The following is a 19,444-nucleotide window of genomic DNA, read 5'->3' on the forward strand; positions in this document are numbered from 1 at the left end:
AGAATACATAAGAAAATATACACAGAGTTTTGCATAGTGTTAGTCTATATTCACAACCTGACTTACAGCACAGCTATTTTTGAATCAACAGATCGAGCAGTAGTTTCACCTAATTAGAAGCCTTCCTTAAATGTTTAATATAACCCATGACAAATTGAGCTGCTTAGCCCAAAATTATTACTTGACATAAATTCTGTAATTAAAATCAAGTAATCCTTTATCACCATCTCACTGTGCAACAAAAAAACTTGTTCTCAAAGACAGTCTTTGAAATTGAATAAGAGAATGAAAAATACAAGACAAAGCACTAAGACTGCAAATCTTTAAAGGGTTTCTAGCAAGAGTGAAACCACCATCCACAAGTTGTAGCAAAGCAAACGATGCATTTCAAACAAAGAACAAAAAAAAATTGTTGTGAATGCAGATGATGCAATATTTAAGAAGTAAAACTACATGAGGAGTTATCAGAGTCAACACACAGAGGCAACATTTCAGAAACAACTAGTTCTGTAGTCGTGGTTATGTGGTCAAAGCGCTTCCTTAGTACGCGTACGTATGGCTTGCAGTTCCCTCCGAGATGGAAGGATACCCACGCTCATACACACCATGACGCTAACCACAAGAATGGAGGCTGAGTGGTTAGTGAGGTCATCAAAACACCGCAATATGTTGTGTATACCTTCATTTTTCTAGATTATGTCAATTTTTAAACTTTAATTAGTGTCTCGAGTTACTGGCTAACAGGTTGTACAATCTACCTTAGAAAGGGAAATGAAAAAAAACCCAACCTGTTGGATCTAGCTCTCAATTTTCTGCTTGGTTACTAAACCCTGATTGCAGACACGCTCCCACTAAACAAATGCTGAAGTGAACTTGCGTACTCACAATACGGAAAGATTAATGCATGCATAAAACTTTGCAGGATCAGCACCTTGATATGTGCTCAGAGTACAGGACTATTTATTTTTGTCAAGTTTATTAAGTACTTAGGAAAATCCCATTATAAATAAAGCAGCATGCTCTTAATAAAACTTCACATGCACAGTAAGTCTTCAATTTATAATGGGCTTACATACATATTTTTTTTATTTTAACTCCATGTTTTAATTTAATACATCCATATATTTACTTCCCTTGTATTTTACACTCAAACTAAGAAGCTCCTCTGTTTATTTCTTCTATTTCCTAAATGCCAAAAGAACTACAGGTTCAAAAACTTATTTTCATGCTTAGAAATCTCATACTGAAATTATCCATTTACACTGAAAAACACAAACTTCAGGCTCCTTTAATAGCACTACTGCAAAAATACAAAACAGCCACAGAAGCAATAAGCAAATGTCCCAAGAAATAATCACAGACAAGCACCATTTTCCAATCTGTTGAGGTCCCAGTTCAGAAAGCTCAAGTGCTATTATCAGGCTACGCTCAATCAACATTTGCAGTTTTTAGTCAATAGAACTTTTGTACTTAGGAACATTTGAAAACTTGACCCATAGCTGCTTAAAATTCAGGTTATCAAGTTTAACTTTCAACTTCTGTTTCAGTTCCTTTGTCTAGGGGGGTGGCGGGAGGGGATATGCTTATTTTAGTCTTCAACAGGAAAAAGTACTCCAGCTACCCAGGTATTTATCCACAGATTTCCAGCTTCCACTAGCACAGCTAAAAAAAGAGTTTCTAGTAGTCCTTAATTTGATTCAAAGCACTTACTTTTTATGTAAGTACTTCATAATTTTATCTTGATTTATATTTGTAACGCCTGCTGTAGTGTGGCACTCACATTAATTAAGGGGTTTTCAACTGTACTGCAAGCCCTCCACTCCTCCACCCACTTCGCTTCTAACTGTCATTAACCTCTAGGAAATGCCCTCCTTGTTGGTCATTATTGTTTAATTATATTTCGTAGTTATGTCATCACATCTGTGAAATATAATCTCCCATCACAACACAGCTGTGCAATACGATACTCCCACCCAGCAGTGAAATCCTGCTTACAGCAGATTATACACACACGCTGATGGAGGAAGTGACATGAAACTTTCCGAAGGCCCTTGGATTTTGAACGGGTCTATTGTGTTAGGAGGTATGTACAGTCTGCAAGAAAGATCTCAGAAACTCTTCCTCCTTCCTCCCTTCCCCACACCTCCTGACAAAGCCTTCCGTAAATTTTAGAAATAACTACTTTTAAACTTAGAAGAGGGCTTGTAACAGAGAAGCGTTACACAGAAAAAGTGAAGAAACCTCAGAAATACAAGCCGTGAGTCCAGGATTTATTTTTAACAGAATAGTATGAATTACATCTGTAGAGACTTTTTTTTTCCTGGAACCCTCTGCTTCAATTCATGATCTCATGATGCACAAGCACTTCCTTTACTTGTAATGTAACATTGGTCCAAAAGAAACAGGACTTTGCATATTTTTGCTATCCTTTACAGGTGGGGAAAAAGAAAGAGGACAACCATTCAAACAACTGGTTCTTAGAAGTCTGCCAGCAAGAGCTCCCATCAAAATCATGACATTCAATGTCCACTAATTCCCGAAATTTAACATAAACTGTACATCCTGCTGGCACACGGAGAACTTGTGGCCGTATTAAACAGGACAGTAGCGTTAGTATAAGAAATGTTCAGAAAAAAATTATCGTTTGTACTGTAAAGTCTGTGTTGTTTACTTTGTCCAACTTTTGACAATATTAGTTGGCTAGCAGTGAGCATGCAGGCTTCTCTACAGAAAAGGAACAGCACCAACCAGTACTCTGTTTTGTTTACTGAGGGGAGGGCTTTGTGTATGTATGCGCGTGCATGTGTCAGGGGTGATGGGGCCAGAATTGTCTGATTTTTCAAAAGTGAAGTTAGAAGTTGTCAGGAGAACAGTTTAAAGCCTCAATCAAGACTCTGTATACCAAGCTTCAACAGGGTATTTTTTTTTTTCCTGGTCTGGATTACAAACCCTTGACTGGCCAGGAGAAAGCAAGGAGTTGTTTACCTGCTAGAAGCAAGGGGGCAAATTCCTTTAGATTGATGCAAAACATTTTCCTACTCCAGAAGTCAGAAAGGGAGGAGCATCAAGTTTATTTATGTAGCTCAAGCAGCGGCCAAGCAAAGAGGATGCCTATTGTGCAGAGTTCATAACTGTACCTTAAACTCCTCCCTTTAAAGTGATGAAGAAGGAAAATTGCCATTCCCACTCCAGGAGTCACGAGCAAATGGAAGGCGAGAGAAATAAGCAACCAAGTCGCTGCTTGAGGGAATTTTCAAGCACAATGCTTATGATTAACCAGCTGAAGAAACAGAATGACAGGGAGGAGAGCACTCGCACAGATAAACCCAGAGCCAGAGGGAAGCGACACAACAGAACTGCCCTGGGCCTTGGGTGGTCTTGTTTTACAAAGCAAGATTAATTGGACAGACACTAAAGGACATCTCTTTTAGAAAATGAAACACATTACAAACCAAAATGCCTCAGAGAGCAAGTGGCTAGGGAGTTATAACTAAATTACTAAGTACAAAATGAAGCAGCCTGCAGAGGAAATGAGTAATTAAAAAACCCTCCCCTGAGCAACAGGCTGGCGTGAGAGGGATAACTCCAGGACCCTGGTGCTGGAGGTAAATGATACCGAAGCCCAAAACTGCCAGATGAAAACAGCTGTTTTATACAAACAACAAAAAGCCTAGTGGAATGTCACAAAAACCCAATGTCCCGCCTTCACAGCGTGTTTTCACTCAGAGATGGCATTAGGCACAATCTGTCTGGTCCGACCTGAAGAGATGCACACAGGAACTACATCACCCACCACTATCACGCTGCTGCCCCTGGGGTGAAGCACTGCAGTTGTTGGGCAGTGCTCAGCAACCATAAACAATGTTTTCAGAGGAAGAAACAGATTAACATCAAGCTTATTCTTCTTTCTGCAAGAAAGTTTATCTAAAACACAGCACACACAATCATCTCCTTGCTAGCACAGAAAGCCCTTCTGCAGCCCTCTCCCTTTCCTCCGTGAAGCAAAGACACCTTGGGAGCCTGCTCTCCAGGGCTCCTGGTGAGCAACATCACCCCTGGCCTGGCCCAGCTCCCTCTTTTTTTTCTATTGCCCCAGAGAGACACCAGGAACAACATGCAACTTCCCAACGCTAAAATAAGCACTCTGCCAAAGTGGTTTTCCAACTTTTTTCCACTAAACCTTTTCCAGGAAAGACAAGCCCTGGGTGTAGCAAGTTTTAGCCCACTGACAAGACTCCTCCTACACTCATTTATCTTTTGCAGACTCCTTATGGGCCACCACTTGAACACGAGACTGTTGGCAGGCAGGCATGGAGGACGATGACCATGGGGGACAGCCTGCTGAAGGAGCGCCCTGGGGCAAGGTGGTCAGCTTCTTCCCTAAATACGGTTCTTTCAGAGGGAGCAGCCCCAGCCCTCAGGAAGATCATCCCCTTTCTCAGTCGCACGCAGCAGCAGCAGGGCTGGGAAGGCGAGGACATCTCTTGTTGATGTTGAGGGCCTGCTGCTTGGTCACCAGGTGGACATCCCTCACTGCACCTCGAAACCCCCATTGGGTGGGTGGATAAGTCTGTCATTGCACAGAGGGTCCCTCACCCACCATGACCAACTTCAAGTGAGTGGCCCCTCATCACTGTCTCCGCAGGTGCTCTGCGGTCTGGGGAAGGCCTCAAGGCGACCTTCTCCAGAGGCAGTCCCTCACTGTCCCTCCTCAGGCCCTCTGTGGATAGAGGTGTCCGTCACTATCCCCTCCATCAGAGGTAGCCCATGACCATCACTTCAGGCCCTCTGTGAGCTGGGGGTGGGGGGACCCCTCACCCTCCTCTTCATCAGAGACAGGCCCTCACCGTCACCCCAGGCCCTTCGCCTGTCTACTCGGTGCGGCCCAGGGACCCCCCCACCATCCCCTTCCTCCGTGAAGGCCCCTCTCCGCCTCTCTCCACCCAGACCCACGTCCCCTCCACTCCCTCAGGCCTCTCCCCGGGTCCCTCCCTGCAGGGCCGCGGGACTCTCCCTCTCCCTCCGGAGCGGGCCCAGCCCCCGCCGCCTCTCTGCAGGGCCGCCGCCCCCGCGCCCCCCGGCCCGGCCCTCGTCGGCGGCCACTCACTGCGGCGGGAGCTGCAGGGCCGGGCCGCCGCGGCGCTGGAAGGCGCCGTCCACGAAGACGCCGTTCTTGCCCAGGCAGCGCAGGTAGAAGTGCGGCTCCTGGAAGCTGAGCTGCAGGTGCCGCCGGGAGATGAAGCTGGAGTGCCCCATGTTGACGTCCACCGAGCCCTGCGAGGAATTGCGGCCTATGGTGACGGCCGGCTGCCGCATGAGGAACTCGAACTCGCGGCCCTGCAGCCGCGCCAGCACCGGGCCGACGGAGGAGGCGGCGGCGGGCGGCGCGGCCGGGGGCGGCGGCCCGGGAGGGGGCGCCGCGGCGGGGCTGCAGGGCGCCGAGCGCAGCGCCAGCAGAGCCCGCGCCCCGCTGCTGTCCTCCCCGACTTCGGCCATGTTCCCAAGCAGCGAGCGAGCCAGCGTGCCGGCCTCCGGGGCGGAGCCGGCGGGGCGGGGATGCGGGGCGGAGCGGAGAAGCCGAACCCTCGGCCGCCGCCACCGCCTTTTTTTTTTCCTCCGGCAGCAACGCCGGGCCCGGCCGCCCCAGCTGCGATTTATGGAGCGGGGCGGAGGCTGGCAGCGCCGGGCTGGGCGGGAGCGCGGCGCCTCCTGCAGGCGCGGGCGGGCCGGTTGCGCCAGGCCTCGGCCTCCGGCCTGGCTCCTCGGGCAGGTGCTGAGGGGGCGACCCCAGCTGAGGGGGGCTCCCGCCACCTCGCCCCCGCAGCCGGCTGAAAAATCGCTTTCTGCCGGCTCCGTGAGTTGAATCGCCTCAGAAACTGCCCACAGCCCAACCCTGCGCTGCGCCCACCCCAAACCCGTCCCTGCTCGAGGGTTTCTGTGGGGCAGGGGCACGTCCACCCCACAGCCGGGGCCCAGGGCCTCGCCCGCGTTCCCGTGCAGGGCTGTGCTTTCAAACCGACCCACGCCGCGTGAGATGGCGTTTCCTTGCCTCTTCATGTCCTTACGCCAAAACCCCGAAATTGTTTGAATTAAATCCACCGCAGTGTTCGCTGGGGATTTAATCACAACACGGTTTTAATACCCCTGGACTGTTGGCAAAGGCTTGCTGAAGGGGGAGATTCATCCCAGATACACAAAGTGCAAGCTTAAAATACCTTAATACACTTTTATAGAGTTTATATATATATATACACACACATCCCAATATGTATATGTATATGTATTTACTCATATAGTGTTTTTATACTATAGTATGTTTTTCATCATAAGGGAGTTGTGTAGGCTGTTTAGCTTGCATTACATTATTTCTTACTTCAAATTACTTTAAATATTTTTACATTATATTATTTACCTATATGAATGATAAAGGTCATGTACTTTGCAACAGTGGCATGTATGTGGATCAAGTATATGTCTCTACTGGTTAAATTATCTAGGTTAAACAGATAAAACTTTTCCATGTAGGTGAGCTGGTGATAGTTTGCAGAATCCTGAGTTGTTAAATAACCAGAAAAATACAGTGAATTCGAGAATCTTGGGAGAGGGGGCAGCCGTAATTGCTTATTGCTTCGGCTCAGGTGGGAAACGCAGCAGGTTGTAGCGAGGCTGCTCAACAGCTTAGAGGAGATGGGGAAAAAAAAATCCCATAACCAGTCAAAAGTGCAGAGCAAATTTCAGCTATGAAGGCTGTAATTAAATGAGCTGGAATCGGTCCAGGACCACAAGGTTAACATCCAGGTTCCTGGAACATCTTCCCTGAGATGTTTAATGACTGCTGAGCAGTTGGGACCTGAGTTAGACATCTCACCCGAGACATCATCTTCAGACAGAGTGCTCTTTGCCACTGCAGTTCAATACCAACCGAGAGGAAGAAAGGAAAGTACTGCCTAACAAAACACAGATACTGCTTCCTACGCAGCAGCGAGACTCAGCCGAGCTGGGCACAGCAAAAGGTTGCGGTCCCCAGGGCAGGAGAGGGAGGAAAGACATCCTTGGAGGGGGCATGGGAGGGAGGGATGTGGACCATTCCGGAGGCCTGGAGTTAAATTATGGCCAAAATAGTGCTCTCAAACGGCGAGGAACAAATAAGCAGGGTTGCGGCGCACAGCAGCGGCGTAACCTGGGCCCCAGTGGGGAGCTGCTCCATTCACACTTGTCTGCCTGAGCTCCTCTCCTGCCCCAAATCCACTCAGCATCAGCAAATGCTCGTGGCCAGAAAGTGAAATGTGGTCGTCTGGTAGGTGAGAGCTGGAGTCACGCGCTGCCTGATGGGAGAGTTAGCTTATGCCTTTTGTTTGTTCTCACCGGGATGAGAGTGCTGTTACATGTGCTTAAAAAGGGACCCAAGCTGGTAGGCATGTGCGTGGGAGCAGGCGAGGTGAGACCTTGTATCAGAGCAGCATTCGACCTCAAAAAAAAAAAGAAAACGCGGCTCTGGGGAATTTTTAGTTCATGTCTAAGGGTTTTCTAAAACCCAAAATTGTGTCTTTTGACCAGAAAGGCCCCAAAAGGATCAGAAATCAGGTGAGGCTGTTACCAGACATTGTCAGTAAATGTTTCCACGGCTGCATGGGAAAAAGCGTTGTGGGCAGGCCGGCTGGCGAGGAAGGAGCCAACCGCCCGGCATGGGCAGGAGCAGGGCGGTGGTTCAGATCCAGGCAGCCCTGTGGACCCGTCTGATGTGGGGCCAAGAGGCGTGTCACTGCCAGGGCTGGGTCCCGTTACCTCTCCCACATTGGATACAGGCTATGGATTTCTGCAGCACCAGTCCAGGAATATCCCCAGGGCTGGCACGTGAGGCCAGCTGTGAAGATCCTCGCCCCGCTTCCCGAGCACTCGAGGCAGAGCCGGCACAGCCTCGCTGCTCCCTGGCTGCAGAGCTGGGAATGCCGATGGGCACGTCCACACGTGTCACGGTCGCTGCAGCCACCGAGACACTCCCACCACACCAGTCGGTGAGGTTCTTTTTCTAACAAGTCTTTTCCTTTCTGCCTGGAAATTTCTTCTGAGTGGAATTTGCTGCTTAAGCCAGCACCACCGCCGAGATAAATCCCAGCTTCATGCAAAATGTGATCAAGCAGTGTACAGAAACAGGATTCCTCCGAGCTGCCTGATGGGTTGTGCTTAGCATCGTGTCTCACCAGCCCGTCCGCCTGCGGCATCCATTCCCTAAGCTCCTTGCGCTGTGAGGAACAGAGTGCTCTGCTCGACAGCTTGCAACGCCCTGCTCCGCTCTAATCCACCCTGCAACAGCGTCAGACCGAGGGCCCTTCAGACAAGGAAACGCTTTGCGCTCCTCAGTCAACTAATCCTGCTTAAGTCAAGCCGGCTGCCCCGGTGTAAATGCCTGATGTAAATGCACTCAAAATTGTTTGAATTAAATTAATCTCATCCCGTATGGCTGGATTGACTTTAAAGTGGTTCATTTTCCTCGGCGGGGTTTTAGACGGATATGTCTGCAGGTGTGGCCAAACTTCCTGACTCTACAAGTTGCCTACCGAAATATTTGGATGGCTGGGAGCTGCAGGGAGCCAAGGGAAGGGAGCAGCCCTGGCGGGAGCTGAGGCTGGTGGAGGGGACAGCACAGTCCTTGTGCCACCCCTACAATGTGCCCAGGCACTGATGCAACGGTTGGATGTGGAAATGGCACCTTGGCCATCCCCAGCCATCTGGACTGGCCAGCTGTGGGCTTGCTCCAGCTGGGACCGTCCTCGGGCATTAGCATGGTGCGATGCCGAGACTCTGTACAAGCATGATTGCCTGTGCACGTGCAGAAATAATCCCTCCTGGCACTTCGTAGAGACACTTTGAGCCATTTTGAGATACTGTCCTGCTCCACCACGTCTGTGCAATAGAGCAACGTGAACCAGGAGGAGAAAATAAGCATTCAAATAAATCAGCTGGGAAGGGGACAGCGCGAACAGAAAGTAGCTGAGATAGTGTCGGCGTCACTCAAAGAGTGATGCAAAACCCAACTGTCCTTTGTCAAATATTTGTTTGGCAGTGTGTCATCGCTGACTGTCTCAATACAGCGATATACAGCAGGAATCTGTTTGGCGCTATCAGTTGTGGGCAAATGAATGTAATGGGTTGTTATGGTCACCCAGATACCACCACACTGGGCAAACACAAATCTTGGAAAAACAGTGATAAAAGGGTGCATTTCTGCATTTATCTGCTGCCTGGTGTCTGCTTAAAAACACCTAGTTTCTCTAAGTGAAACGCTGCATTTGTGTAGCCCTCCATCATGCTGTTTCTCGCTATTCTGATGCATGAGCCTGGATACATGTTTATCAAGCCCCAATTCAGCAGAGAAGCTGCCTGGCTTCGACACCGCAGGAAATGTGTTCTGCCCCCAGACCAAAGCATAATTGAAAAGCAGCTTCGACAGAAAGGAACGGCGTGAGCTGCACGCTGGGCATGAGCCGCACGCTGGGCATGAGCCGCTTGATGTATTTACCCAGCAGCTAGACAACACGTTGATGCTCACAATGAAAGCTAGCCTAATGCTCGCAGCCCTGAGCTGGGGAAGGAGGAGGAGAAGAGGGAAGGAAACCGATTACTCCAAGGAAAAGAGACTCTGCAGTCTCTGTGCTGGCCCAGCCCAGCATTTCTTCTGAGTGTGGTGCCAATCTGATGGGGTTAAGGGCGACAGGGCGTCCACTGATGTAAAGTGTGCGAGTGTGAATCATTAGCAAGCAAGCAGAGACTTCATCCACAAGTACTTATCCAAAATACAAAAGAAGAGGGCAGTGTTGCCTCAAATTCCTGCCCAGCTCCCTGCAACCCTTTTACTTTCCCCTTCCCTCAGCCATCAACTAGGTTTTGACTGCTGTTGTGTTTTTTTGTCCAAGCTGATTTGAAGCAATGTAAGTGATGTACCGTGTGCCCTGTATCTGTGGAGCTGCTTTCCCCGATGCACCTGTGCTCGGAAGCAGCCTCACTTCTTTCTCCAGCTGGGTGGGTTTTAATTCTGCTTTCTCTCTCAGGGAGACACAGGAGCAAAAAGAAGTTTGCACTTATATGCGTCTAGTAGGATTTTCTTCTTAACCAAGGGGCTGCAAGAAGATAATAAAATTCATTGTTTTGAAACATATTCAGGTGTATTATAGTATCTGTCTCACACACATACTCTTGTGCGGTGTCTAACCCAGCCTCCCATGGAATTTCTACCAGTTTTCTCAATTCTGTTGCACAATATGTGCTATTAACCCTGATCCTTGTCTCTCTCCAGTGATGTCCCTTGGCCCTGATCTGGGGCAGCCCATCTATATCTACCTGCCTGCAGAGGCAGCATCCATGACACAGATCTCAGATCAGGAAAGCACCTGCGAGGCTCTCAGCAGCATCGAGGATGCGACCTGCTGCTGAGGGTCTGGGGAGCCCAGCAGAGCCCTGATCCCACCTGGGACACCTGTAAATACCCCTCCTCAATCAGAACAGTTTCACAACTCTTTCACAGCGGCTCTGAGCCAGCTTTTAATCCAGATGGCCTGATAAGAAAGGGTTTGCCTGTGGAGGAGGTGATACATTGATTCCACAATTCTTCTCCCACACAGCTTTTAATCAGTGGAAGGTTGAAGAAAGCAGCACCAGTGAGTCAGAAATGTGGTGGGATCACCCGAAAGCCCACAAAGAATGCAAACTCACCGTTTTTTTTTCCTAATGCCAGTAGGCTGCTCTCTGAAGCGGGGAGTATCGGAGACAGAAAAAGGCAGGCAGAGACTGGGACCTAGCACAAGGCAGGCATCGCTTAAACCCTGCTTGATCGGGGCTGCCTCCTGCAAGGTGCTGCGTGCTTCATGCTGGGTGCTGAGCAGCGGCCTCGGTGCCTGGCGAGATGGGGCTAAATGAGAGGCTGTGTCTGTCAGCTCCCTCCCAAGAGCAGCACAGCCTGGAAAGATTGTTCTTTCTATAGTAATGAATTTTTTCATTTTAAAATCAGCTGTGATCCTGTTTACTGTAAACTCCAGTGTGCTGGACATGTTTCTGTCACAGTTTGTTTAGGTTTCACAGGGATTTTTTTTCAAATCACACTTATCAAGAATATATTTTCGCAGCAAGTTCTCTGAAATACAATAAAGACCTAGGAACAGCTGATGCCCAGACTCTGCCATTCCCTAAGATATTGTGTGATCTGCTCATTCCCCATGCAGAAAAGCTGTCGCTTTTCTAGAATCCATGCCAGAGCCTGTCTGATGTATGATAGCCCATTTTGGAAAGCCTTGAACAAGGCCATTTGCTGGCGAGATAATTTTACAAAAGCAATACTATTTCATGGGTTGCAGTTAAAATAATTCATAAAGTTTACACTGGTGTGTGCACGGTGAGCTTTAAACTCGCTTAGCTAACTTACTTTCATTTTGGCTTGAAATGTAGACCTCGGTGAAATACATAACACAAGCCAGGCCTGAATTATTTGCTTTAGTCGTTGTTGAGTGAGCTCATTTTCTCACTTTCCATCGATGCGAAAAGAGAAAAAAACAAACACATACTTTTCAACAGCTAAAAACAACTGAACCAATAAGTACAAAATCTGATATCAAACATGAAGCATTTCAGCCCAAAAGGAATATGGGTTTGGACTTTTATGAGCAACTGCAGCATATACTGCCTGCTGATGCTGAAAATAAGCTCTGTGCGTTGTCTGGAGGGTTGGAAGCAGCTGATCTTAAATATCTTCCTTTACAACTTGCCTGAGAAGCTGGAGGAGCCAGTAAAGCTACAGCATTTGCCCTGCCTTATTATAAAACATTTAAACAAAAACCACAGGACCTGCATGTTTGCTGTCCCAAACCTTGTATCATGATTCACACCTATGACGTATCTATCATGATACACAGCCAGTGTAACGTGCTCGCAAAACCACAGTGGTCACGCCTGATCCTGACTTCCTTCCTGTATTTTCACAGGCATAAACCACACAGGAAAGATCAGGGTGATCTGGAATGAGATCCATAACCCACGGCGGGTTATTTGTGCAAACGATCTCCTTGCCACGTCACCTCTATGTCGTGAATGTCTGACCCAGTAGCCTGGACCCCGCATTATCCTGGGCATCAGGGATGGCTGTGTTCAACAAATGCTTCTTCAACAAATTCCCCTTGCCAAAAATGGATCAACTCCTTTTCTCTTTTAACCAGCCATCACCTATCAATCTGCTGGTGAAGAGCAGGATGCCAAAAGCTTTCCCTCCAAAAGGAAAAAAAACCAACACCCCACTGGGCCAAGCCATGCCAGGAAAAAAGGAAAAGCTCTGGATTCAGCCTTTCCCGCCCTGCTCAGGGCTCCTGGCTCAGAGCATCCCAGGGATGCGCGTACACACTGGACACCCTCCCAGCCCGGTTAGACCTAGAGGAAGGATGTGGTGGCCGATCTTCATGTGGCTTTGTTTTTTTTCTCAAAAAACAAAGGGTGACTGAGGGCAGAGGTGAAAGGTACAGTGACCTGACAGAGATCCAACCAAAGTGTCCAGGGACCCACATGGGAACAGCCCTGGACTTCAGCTGCTGCGTAGCATCCCAGCAGAGGAAATTTGGAGTTGCTGTGACCTGTTCTTGGCTTTGGCTGTCAATGGGTTATCCCTGAAGTAGGGGCTAGCAAAGGCACCTGTAAACCATACTTGCTTTCAGTGGGTCCTGAACATCCTTTGGGATCGCTGGAGCCCCTTCCACAGGGATGCTGGGGGAGGTAGTCTCCTGCAAATGTCCTGCTGTTTTGCAGACACCTCTAAAGCATTGAGGAAACCTAACCTTTGCTTGTATTTCCAGCACTAAACCTGCTCCCCAGTAAAATCCTGGATTAAGTGTGAAACTTTTCCCCTTTCCCATTCTGCTCTCCTCTTGCAGCTGGTGCATTAGCGAGATATGTTCGTGCGATAAGGGCACGTGCTGTAAGTGCTGGAAACCCTGGATTTACAGTCATCACGCATCACTTTAAGGGCACACCGTCAACTTTAGAAAAACATCTGCCATAAACAGTCTTACTTACTTACATTACTAATAATACCATACAGTATTAAAAGTGAAAGGATTTTAAAAATCCAATTTACTTGTCCTTCAGCTTGGCCAGTGAAAAAATCAATGAAATGGGTCTCACTTTTGTTTCGAGTAATTTTCACTTACCAGTTCCCTCACACTAATGCGCTCGCTTTACAGGCAGGAGGGGATGGGTCTGCCTGCTTGGAGAAAATACCTGTGCACCCTGGAAACTGAAAAAAATAAAAACCTTCCTAAAACAGGGAGAGAGAAATAGGAAGGCATAAAAACATGTCTATTGATTTTTTTTTATAAATATATGTTTTGCAGAAATGAAACAGTTGCTGAATTTAACCAAAGGTCATTCTTCATCAACAAAATAATAATCATGTAAGGGTTTAATGGTTGAATCGAATTTAGTTTATGTTAGCAGGAGATTACTGTTGTGGAGTAGTCTTTGATGAAATTAAGGGTACTATCTTTCTTTTTAAAGATAGGATTAAAACCCCCTAACCATTAGAAGTAATTTATAGAAAATTTTTGTCTTAGACGAATTTTGTATAAACAAAGCTAAAAGATAAAAATAGAAACTCTGTAGCCTTCAGAAACTTTGACTGGTTTATTCCTGGGTTATATGTTCGTTTGGGGCTCGAGAGAGAGAAACCAAAGGAGGGTGATTTGAAATAGATTTATGCATTTTGGTACCTTTATTTTGCATGTGGCTCAGTGCAGAAAATAATTTGGGGGCTGTTATCTCCCACCAGCCTCCTTCCCCACGCCCGCCCCTCCGCCAGCAGACCTGTCCCCATCCTGTCCCCACTCAGCATCTGAGCTTTGCTGGCTTGCAGAGATGCGAACCAGCCACCCAGATGGGACTCTGCGGTCAGCAGGGCCACAGCCCAGCCAGGATGGTTTTTACCACAGGTGTCCCATCCAGGTACTGTTTAATGCACATTAATCCAGTTAATCCAGTTTACTGCATCACCTCACCAAGCGCAGACCTGGGGTCTGCTGCCGCAGGACCTGAGAGCCCACAGCCCTGACCTCACTGATTTTGAGGAGCTGCTCACGTGCTGAGGGCCTTGCTGGGGTGGAACAGGGTGACCAGCCCAAGCGATGTGGGACCAGGGGTCGCAGCTCTCCCCAGGGTCTCCAAGCCGTGCTGAAGCCCACCGCCCCCTCAGCCCATTTAATTCCCAGCATCACTCACCCTGGGGTGCAACCCTGGGTGATTGAGGCAAGCTTCCCTGGAGCTACCCAGCATCAGGATGGTGACAGCTGGTTGTACCAAACCCTTTCTGACACATTCAGCCAGAAGTTGCCTTCCCTCACTATTTCTTTCCATTAGATGTTTGCTTGGAAATCTGTCTGCTGGCAGCCAGTTCGTTTTGGAGGTGCCAGGTTAGAGCCTCGGCACATTCACAGATACGCAGCTGCGTTGCTACAGTTGGCTGATGGCATGGAGATCACCCCTGGCAGCGCGCTGGCTCTCAGGGTACGATGCCAGATCTTATTGCTAACTGCCCATCATGATAATTTGGTATTTTATTTGTTTCCTTTGTATCCTGTCTGTAATAACTCAGAGTGATGCTATCTCAGACTTCCCCCGTGCTTCTGGAGCTTTGAGCTAAAATTTGGCATTAGCAAAATGTGCCTCTGGAATAAGGCCTCATAAAATATTGTTAGGATTGCTAGGCAACCTGGAGGCACATCGGGACCTGAAAGGAGCCCAAGTGGGCGTAGAGAGCCTGTGCTGGAGTCTCGGATGAAAAAGAGAGGGTATTCTTTGTGTCTCTGTGCTAGCAACACTTCACCTTTGATTTTCTTTTGGAAAGAAGTTGAGATACACTGCTTCCACGCACACAAAGATACACATCTGTGTAATTGTTGGTGTGGTGGCCTCTAACCTCAGATTGATCAGCTGGATGAGAAACACACCTATCCAGGGCTTTTCAATAGCAATAAAAGTAAAATGAAATTTTTATGGTCATGAAAATATCCATATTCCAGCTGCTTGCATCTTCCAAGGGCTCTTTTTGTGAGAAGGAGGGGCCATACTCAATAATAGCTTGTTTTTTGTGGCCACCAAGGCGTTGCCTCCTTGCCTCAACCACTTCTGCAGGCTGCAGCGCTACCTAATGCAAACCGACTCTGGAAAGAAGGGAAACAAATAAAAAGCATACAATTTATTGGCAGGGTCTAACACCAGTAATCGGCTATTTGCAGATACATGCACAAAAATAAAAAGATAATTGAACTAGGCTTGCAAGAACAAGGGGAGGAATTACTGTAGGTGTAACCAGGAGAGGTTCGCTGCGGAATTTGTCGGCTGAGATGCTAAACTGGGCAAGCCCTCTGCTTCACTTCCCCGCCAAGCCGAGCTCGCAGCAGGCTTGCCATTCCATATGCTTTCCTCAGTGGAAAACCAGGAAAAATACACACACTTTGGCAGCAAACACCACACCCGTGTGCTGAAGCTGCCCGTGAGACTCCGGCTTTTGCTCCGGCCATCCAGTGTTGCTGAAGGCAAATCCCAGCGGCAGGTCCCGCGGGAGGTGGACATGCCTCCATTGAGAAGAGCTGCCTGTGCCAGAGGCTGGCCTTCCAGCCAAGCTGAGTGTGCAATTTGTTTCCCAGTGCTTGATTTAGCATATAATTTTCTATTAAAACAGCTAGTGGCCAAGCTGGCTGACACATCCATCTGCACAGAGCCCGTCCGTCTGCTCCGCGCGAAGGGCTGCTCTCACCAAATCCTCCCCAGGGGTCACGAATGGCTCCCCCTCAGTCTCCGGTGCTTTTTAGGGGCTGAAATCCCTTACTGGGGAAAGCTCACCCCGCTTTCCTCCCGTACCCACGCAGGGCTTCGTCTGCTCCACCTTCAGCCTGGGAGGATTTACTCATGCCAGATACTTCATCAGCGAAGGGCGCTGAAAATTAATGGTCAGAGCAGGAGCTGATGATTTTAGCCCATCCTTTGTCAATGAAAGCATTTCCCAAGCGTCCAATGCTCCAGATATTCCCATATGATACAGTAAGGGGCTGTAATAAACTAGATATGCATTTCCCCAGGGCACTAATTAATACTAGCATGAGGCTGTTGTTGGGATCAGCCATCCCACACAACCTTTCTGTTCGAAGCTGCTCTTGAAAAACAAAAATGTAACTACACCTTTAATTTCTCATGTCCCTTTCTAGATAGATTTAGGTCAGGAAAGCTACTGGTGAGGTATTTATCCCTTCCTGGCAGTGAAGGTGGGCCACAAGGAGCACAGGGGGGATTTCTCCTAATTTAGGGCTCCCCAGCTCCTGCGACCTCCATCCTCTTCCTCAGGCTCCCAGGTCTGTTTCTGAGGTATGTGAAATTGGGCCAAACCTAGGCTTTCTGTTGGTTTTCTCAGCAAAGCTACCTCTTCAGACTGCGCCAGAGATGAGCTGGTCCTCAGCGTTATTTTAGCAGTTATTTTAATAAAAAAAATGTGGCAGCTGGAAGTCTAAGAGGGATGGGAGCCAGGCACCTTAAGAAATGATAATTGCAGACTTGGAGCAGTGCTAAGAGTTAAAAGAGGGACATTTAATCCAATTCTCAGCTTCTATTTTAGGATCCTTTTAACTTTCCAAATCAAAAAAAAAGAGAGAAAGAAGGGGGAAAAAAATTTCTCCATCACAGTGCAATTTCTTAAGCTTGTTCGCAGCCCAAAGGTGAATTTTTGTGCGTGTGAAGATTTTGAAGAAAATCCATTCAGCTGTTTCGGAGGTTTCAGAGCATGAAAGCAACATCTGGTTTAAAAATCAAAAATAAAGAGAAATTCCCTTTGCTCATCAAAGTCAAAATGGGTTTTGGTTTCACACCTCTGATTTAGGATGTCTTGAGCTGTCCCTTGGAGAAAGCTGGCCGTTTCTGTATGGATTTAGAGGGGATGAAATTGTGTTGCAAACCCACCAAAATTAGGGATGCCCAGACAGGAGGGCAGGTGGGACTCACACCCCAAGCTCCTCCGCTCCCATCCAAACCGACACAACACGGACCACGGTCCCTAAATCTCCAATTTAATTCATTGCACTAAGATTCTTCTGCCTTGGTTGGGGTTTTGTTTTGGGTTTTTTTTTTTGCTTCTGGTCTGATGTGTGCAGCGCTGTTTGCTGTGCGCGGCGCTGCGCTATAGATGGCAGTGCAGGATGGAAATTGCAGATCCCTTTGCTCTTTATTAACAGCCCTGGGCTGCAGCGGCTCTTTCGGCTTGTCCCGGCGGAGGAGGCCAACCGCAGATCGCTACTTTCTGCAGATCTGCCTGCAAACCTCTCTCAGATTTTTACCTGGTTGTTAATAACAACACAAATGTGATCCCTGGAATTTGCAGTGAGCAAAAGTGACAGGAGTGCTCTCTGTAAATGAACTGCTGCTTCTAATAAAACGCACAAATGCTTAAAATCCACTGGCAAATTTGGCCATGATGTTGCAACACAGGAATATTTTGCATTTCAAAGGGAGCTGGCAGTTGATTTCTCTGGATGGTTCTTAGTGCAAGATCATGTCTATGAAAAGGCTCTGCTCACACTGGTGTTCTGCCGCTGTGAATGGAAGCGTGCACCTTCTCAACATCCCATAAGTATTTATAAGGACACTAACAAATACCCAAATATAACCATTTGCAGCAGATTTTGTACAATTTTTCTCCCTTTGTACAGTTTCCTGGAGCTCTGGAACTAAAAGCAAGAAAAGAAGCAAAATCTAACTCAGTTTTGCAGTAGGAGACGCAGTGCTGGCAGGAATAGGGATGCTACCAAAGAGATCATGATGGGAAGTGAAGAATATCATAAACAATTACAGCAAGATGCTTTTGAAAAATCCCTCCAGGTACTCAGCTGCATCTGTTGATGCTTAAACACCTTCAGAAATTTGGCCACCAGCCCACTGCTCAAGATGGTAAAAAAAAAACACATCAGGGAAGAGTAAAAAGAATAAGAAAGACAAATTCCTTTTGTCATTGGCAAGACGAAAGGAAAAACCCTGATTTTTTTTTAATGATTGGGATGGAGAAAACTGCAAACAATAAATGCCATGACAGTTTCTCTCTTCATCCAGAAAATGGAGCTGGACTGGGATTAGGTACCTGTAGACTTTTTTGTTTCACCTTCAAGGAAAGGTCCAACGAGGAGCACCCTTCCACCTGCGCTGTCCCAGGGCTGGATGGATGAACTGGCAGAGCCCTCTCTGACAAGGAGACATGCAGCACTTTTCTCTCATAGGATTTTAATGTGGTCTTACACATCAGGAGGATTAAAATGACAAGAATGAATGGCAGTAGCCAACCTCGTGGCTTGATATTCTGATGAAATGATGCCCTGGCACATCCATCACACTGTTCTGCTGTCAAGAGAACTCTCAGCTCTGGAAGATGAGCGTGGTTTTCTTTTACAGTCTTAAAAAAAAGGCAAGGCAGGGTGGTGGAAAAAGCATCTGTCCTCAAGCCTAACTACTACATAGATGTAACTCGGAGATACGGCACAGCCAGAGACACAGGATCTGTGGTTCGGCTCCGAACAGGGAGGGCACAGCTGCGCCTGGCTCCATCTGAAGGCACGGGCGTGGGGTGAAGCTTGCACTGCATGCAAGCACGGACCCGAGACTCTGCAGAGCCCAGAGGATGAGAGAAGCCGAAAGACCGAAGGAAGATTCATTTCTTGCCAGCAGCATATGTAGACTTCTTGTGCTAGTCCCTGTACATTCACCTTGGAGAAGCAGGTGTGGACGTGAGCGAGAGGGAGAAAAGTGTAAGGCTGCGCGTGCAGGGAAGCACCACAGTGAGGATATTTGCTAAGCACGGGACGAGGAGACATGGGGATGCAGATGCTGATGTTGCCCAGGCAACACTCACTTTTGCAAGGTGCCCCTTTTCTCTCCTGATTTTTAAGTACGGTGCCTTGCTCTAAAATGCAGATTCTCCAAGCTGTAAATAAGACTTATTATCTCCTAATGCTCTTTCCCCCTATCTTTTCAGAGCTTGTTATCAGCAGCACTGCTTGTGGCTGGGCAACGCAGGGAATTAGGAGCAGCTCCGTGCCTGTGGCTTGCTCAGGGTGGGGAGATCTCCGGAAAGAAGCACAGGTGAGACGTGATGCCTGGAACAGCGGCTGCAGGATGCTCTGAGCTGTCTTGCCCACCCCGCTGAGCAAACGTACCAGCTGTGGAGGTAGCAGGATTTAGGGTAAGGATGAGTCTTTACAAAAAGCCTTGACTTTATCCTGCATAAAGTCCTTATTCCAACTTTCAAAGCCCCTGATAAAGTTGCATACCGTCTCGCTGCTATTGCTCTGCGCTGACTGCGAGGCTTCGTACCCAGAGCAGAAGTTTAGCACTGCACTTTCCATGGGCTGCATTTGTGTGGAATAACCACCATTTGCCCTCT

At 47.9% G+C, this 19,444-nt stretch overlaps 1 protein-coding gene across 1 annotated transcript in view; it reads right to left on the bottom strand.

Annotated features, from left to right (window-relative positions):
* The window catches only part of FOXK1 (forkhead box K1), a 47,298-nt gene extending 41,802 nt beyond the window's left edge, over window positions 1-5,496 (bottom strand). Inside the window, exon 1 of the mRNA XM_086760098.1 lies at window positions 5,108-5,496. Coding sequence (XP_086616224.1) covers window positions 5,108-5,496 — 389 coding nt within the window. The remainder of the gene's footprint in view (window positions 1-5,107) is intronic.
* Window positions 5,497-19,444: the final 13,948 nt, after the last annotated feature.

This window comes from Chlamydotis macqueenii, chromosome 15, assembly GCF_036417535.1.
Source record: "Chlamydotis macqueenii isolate bChlMac1 chromosome 15, bChlMac1.mat, whole genome shotgun sequence".
NCBI classification, from domain to species: domain Eukaryota; kingdom Metazoa; phylum Chordata; class Aves; order Otidiformes; family Otididae; genus Chlamydotis; species Chlamydotis macqueenii.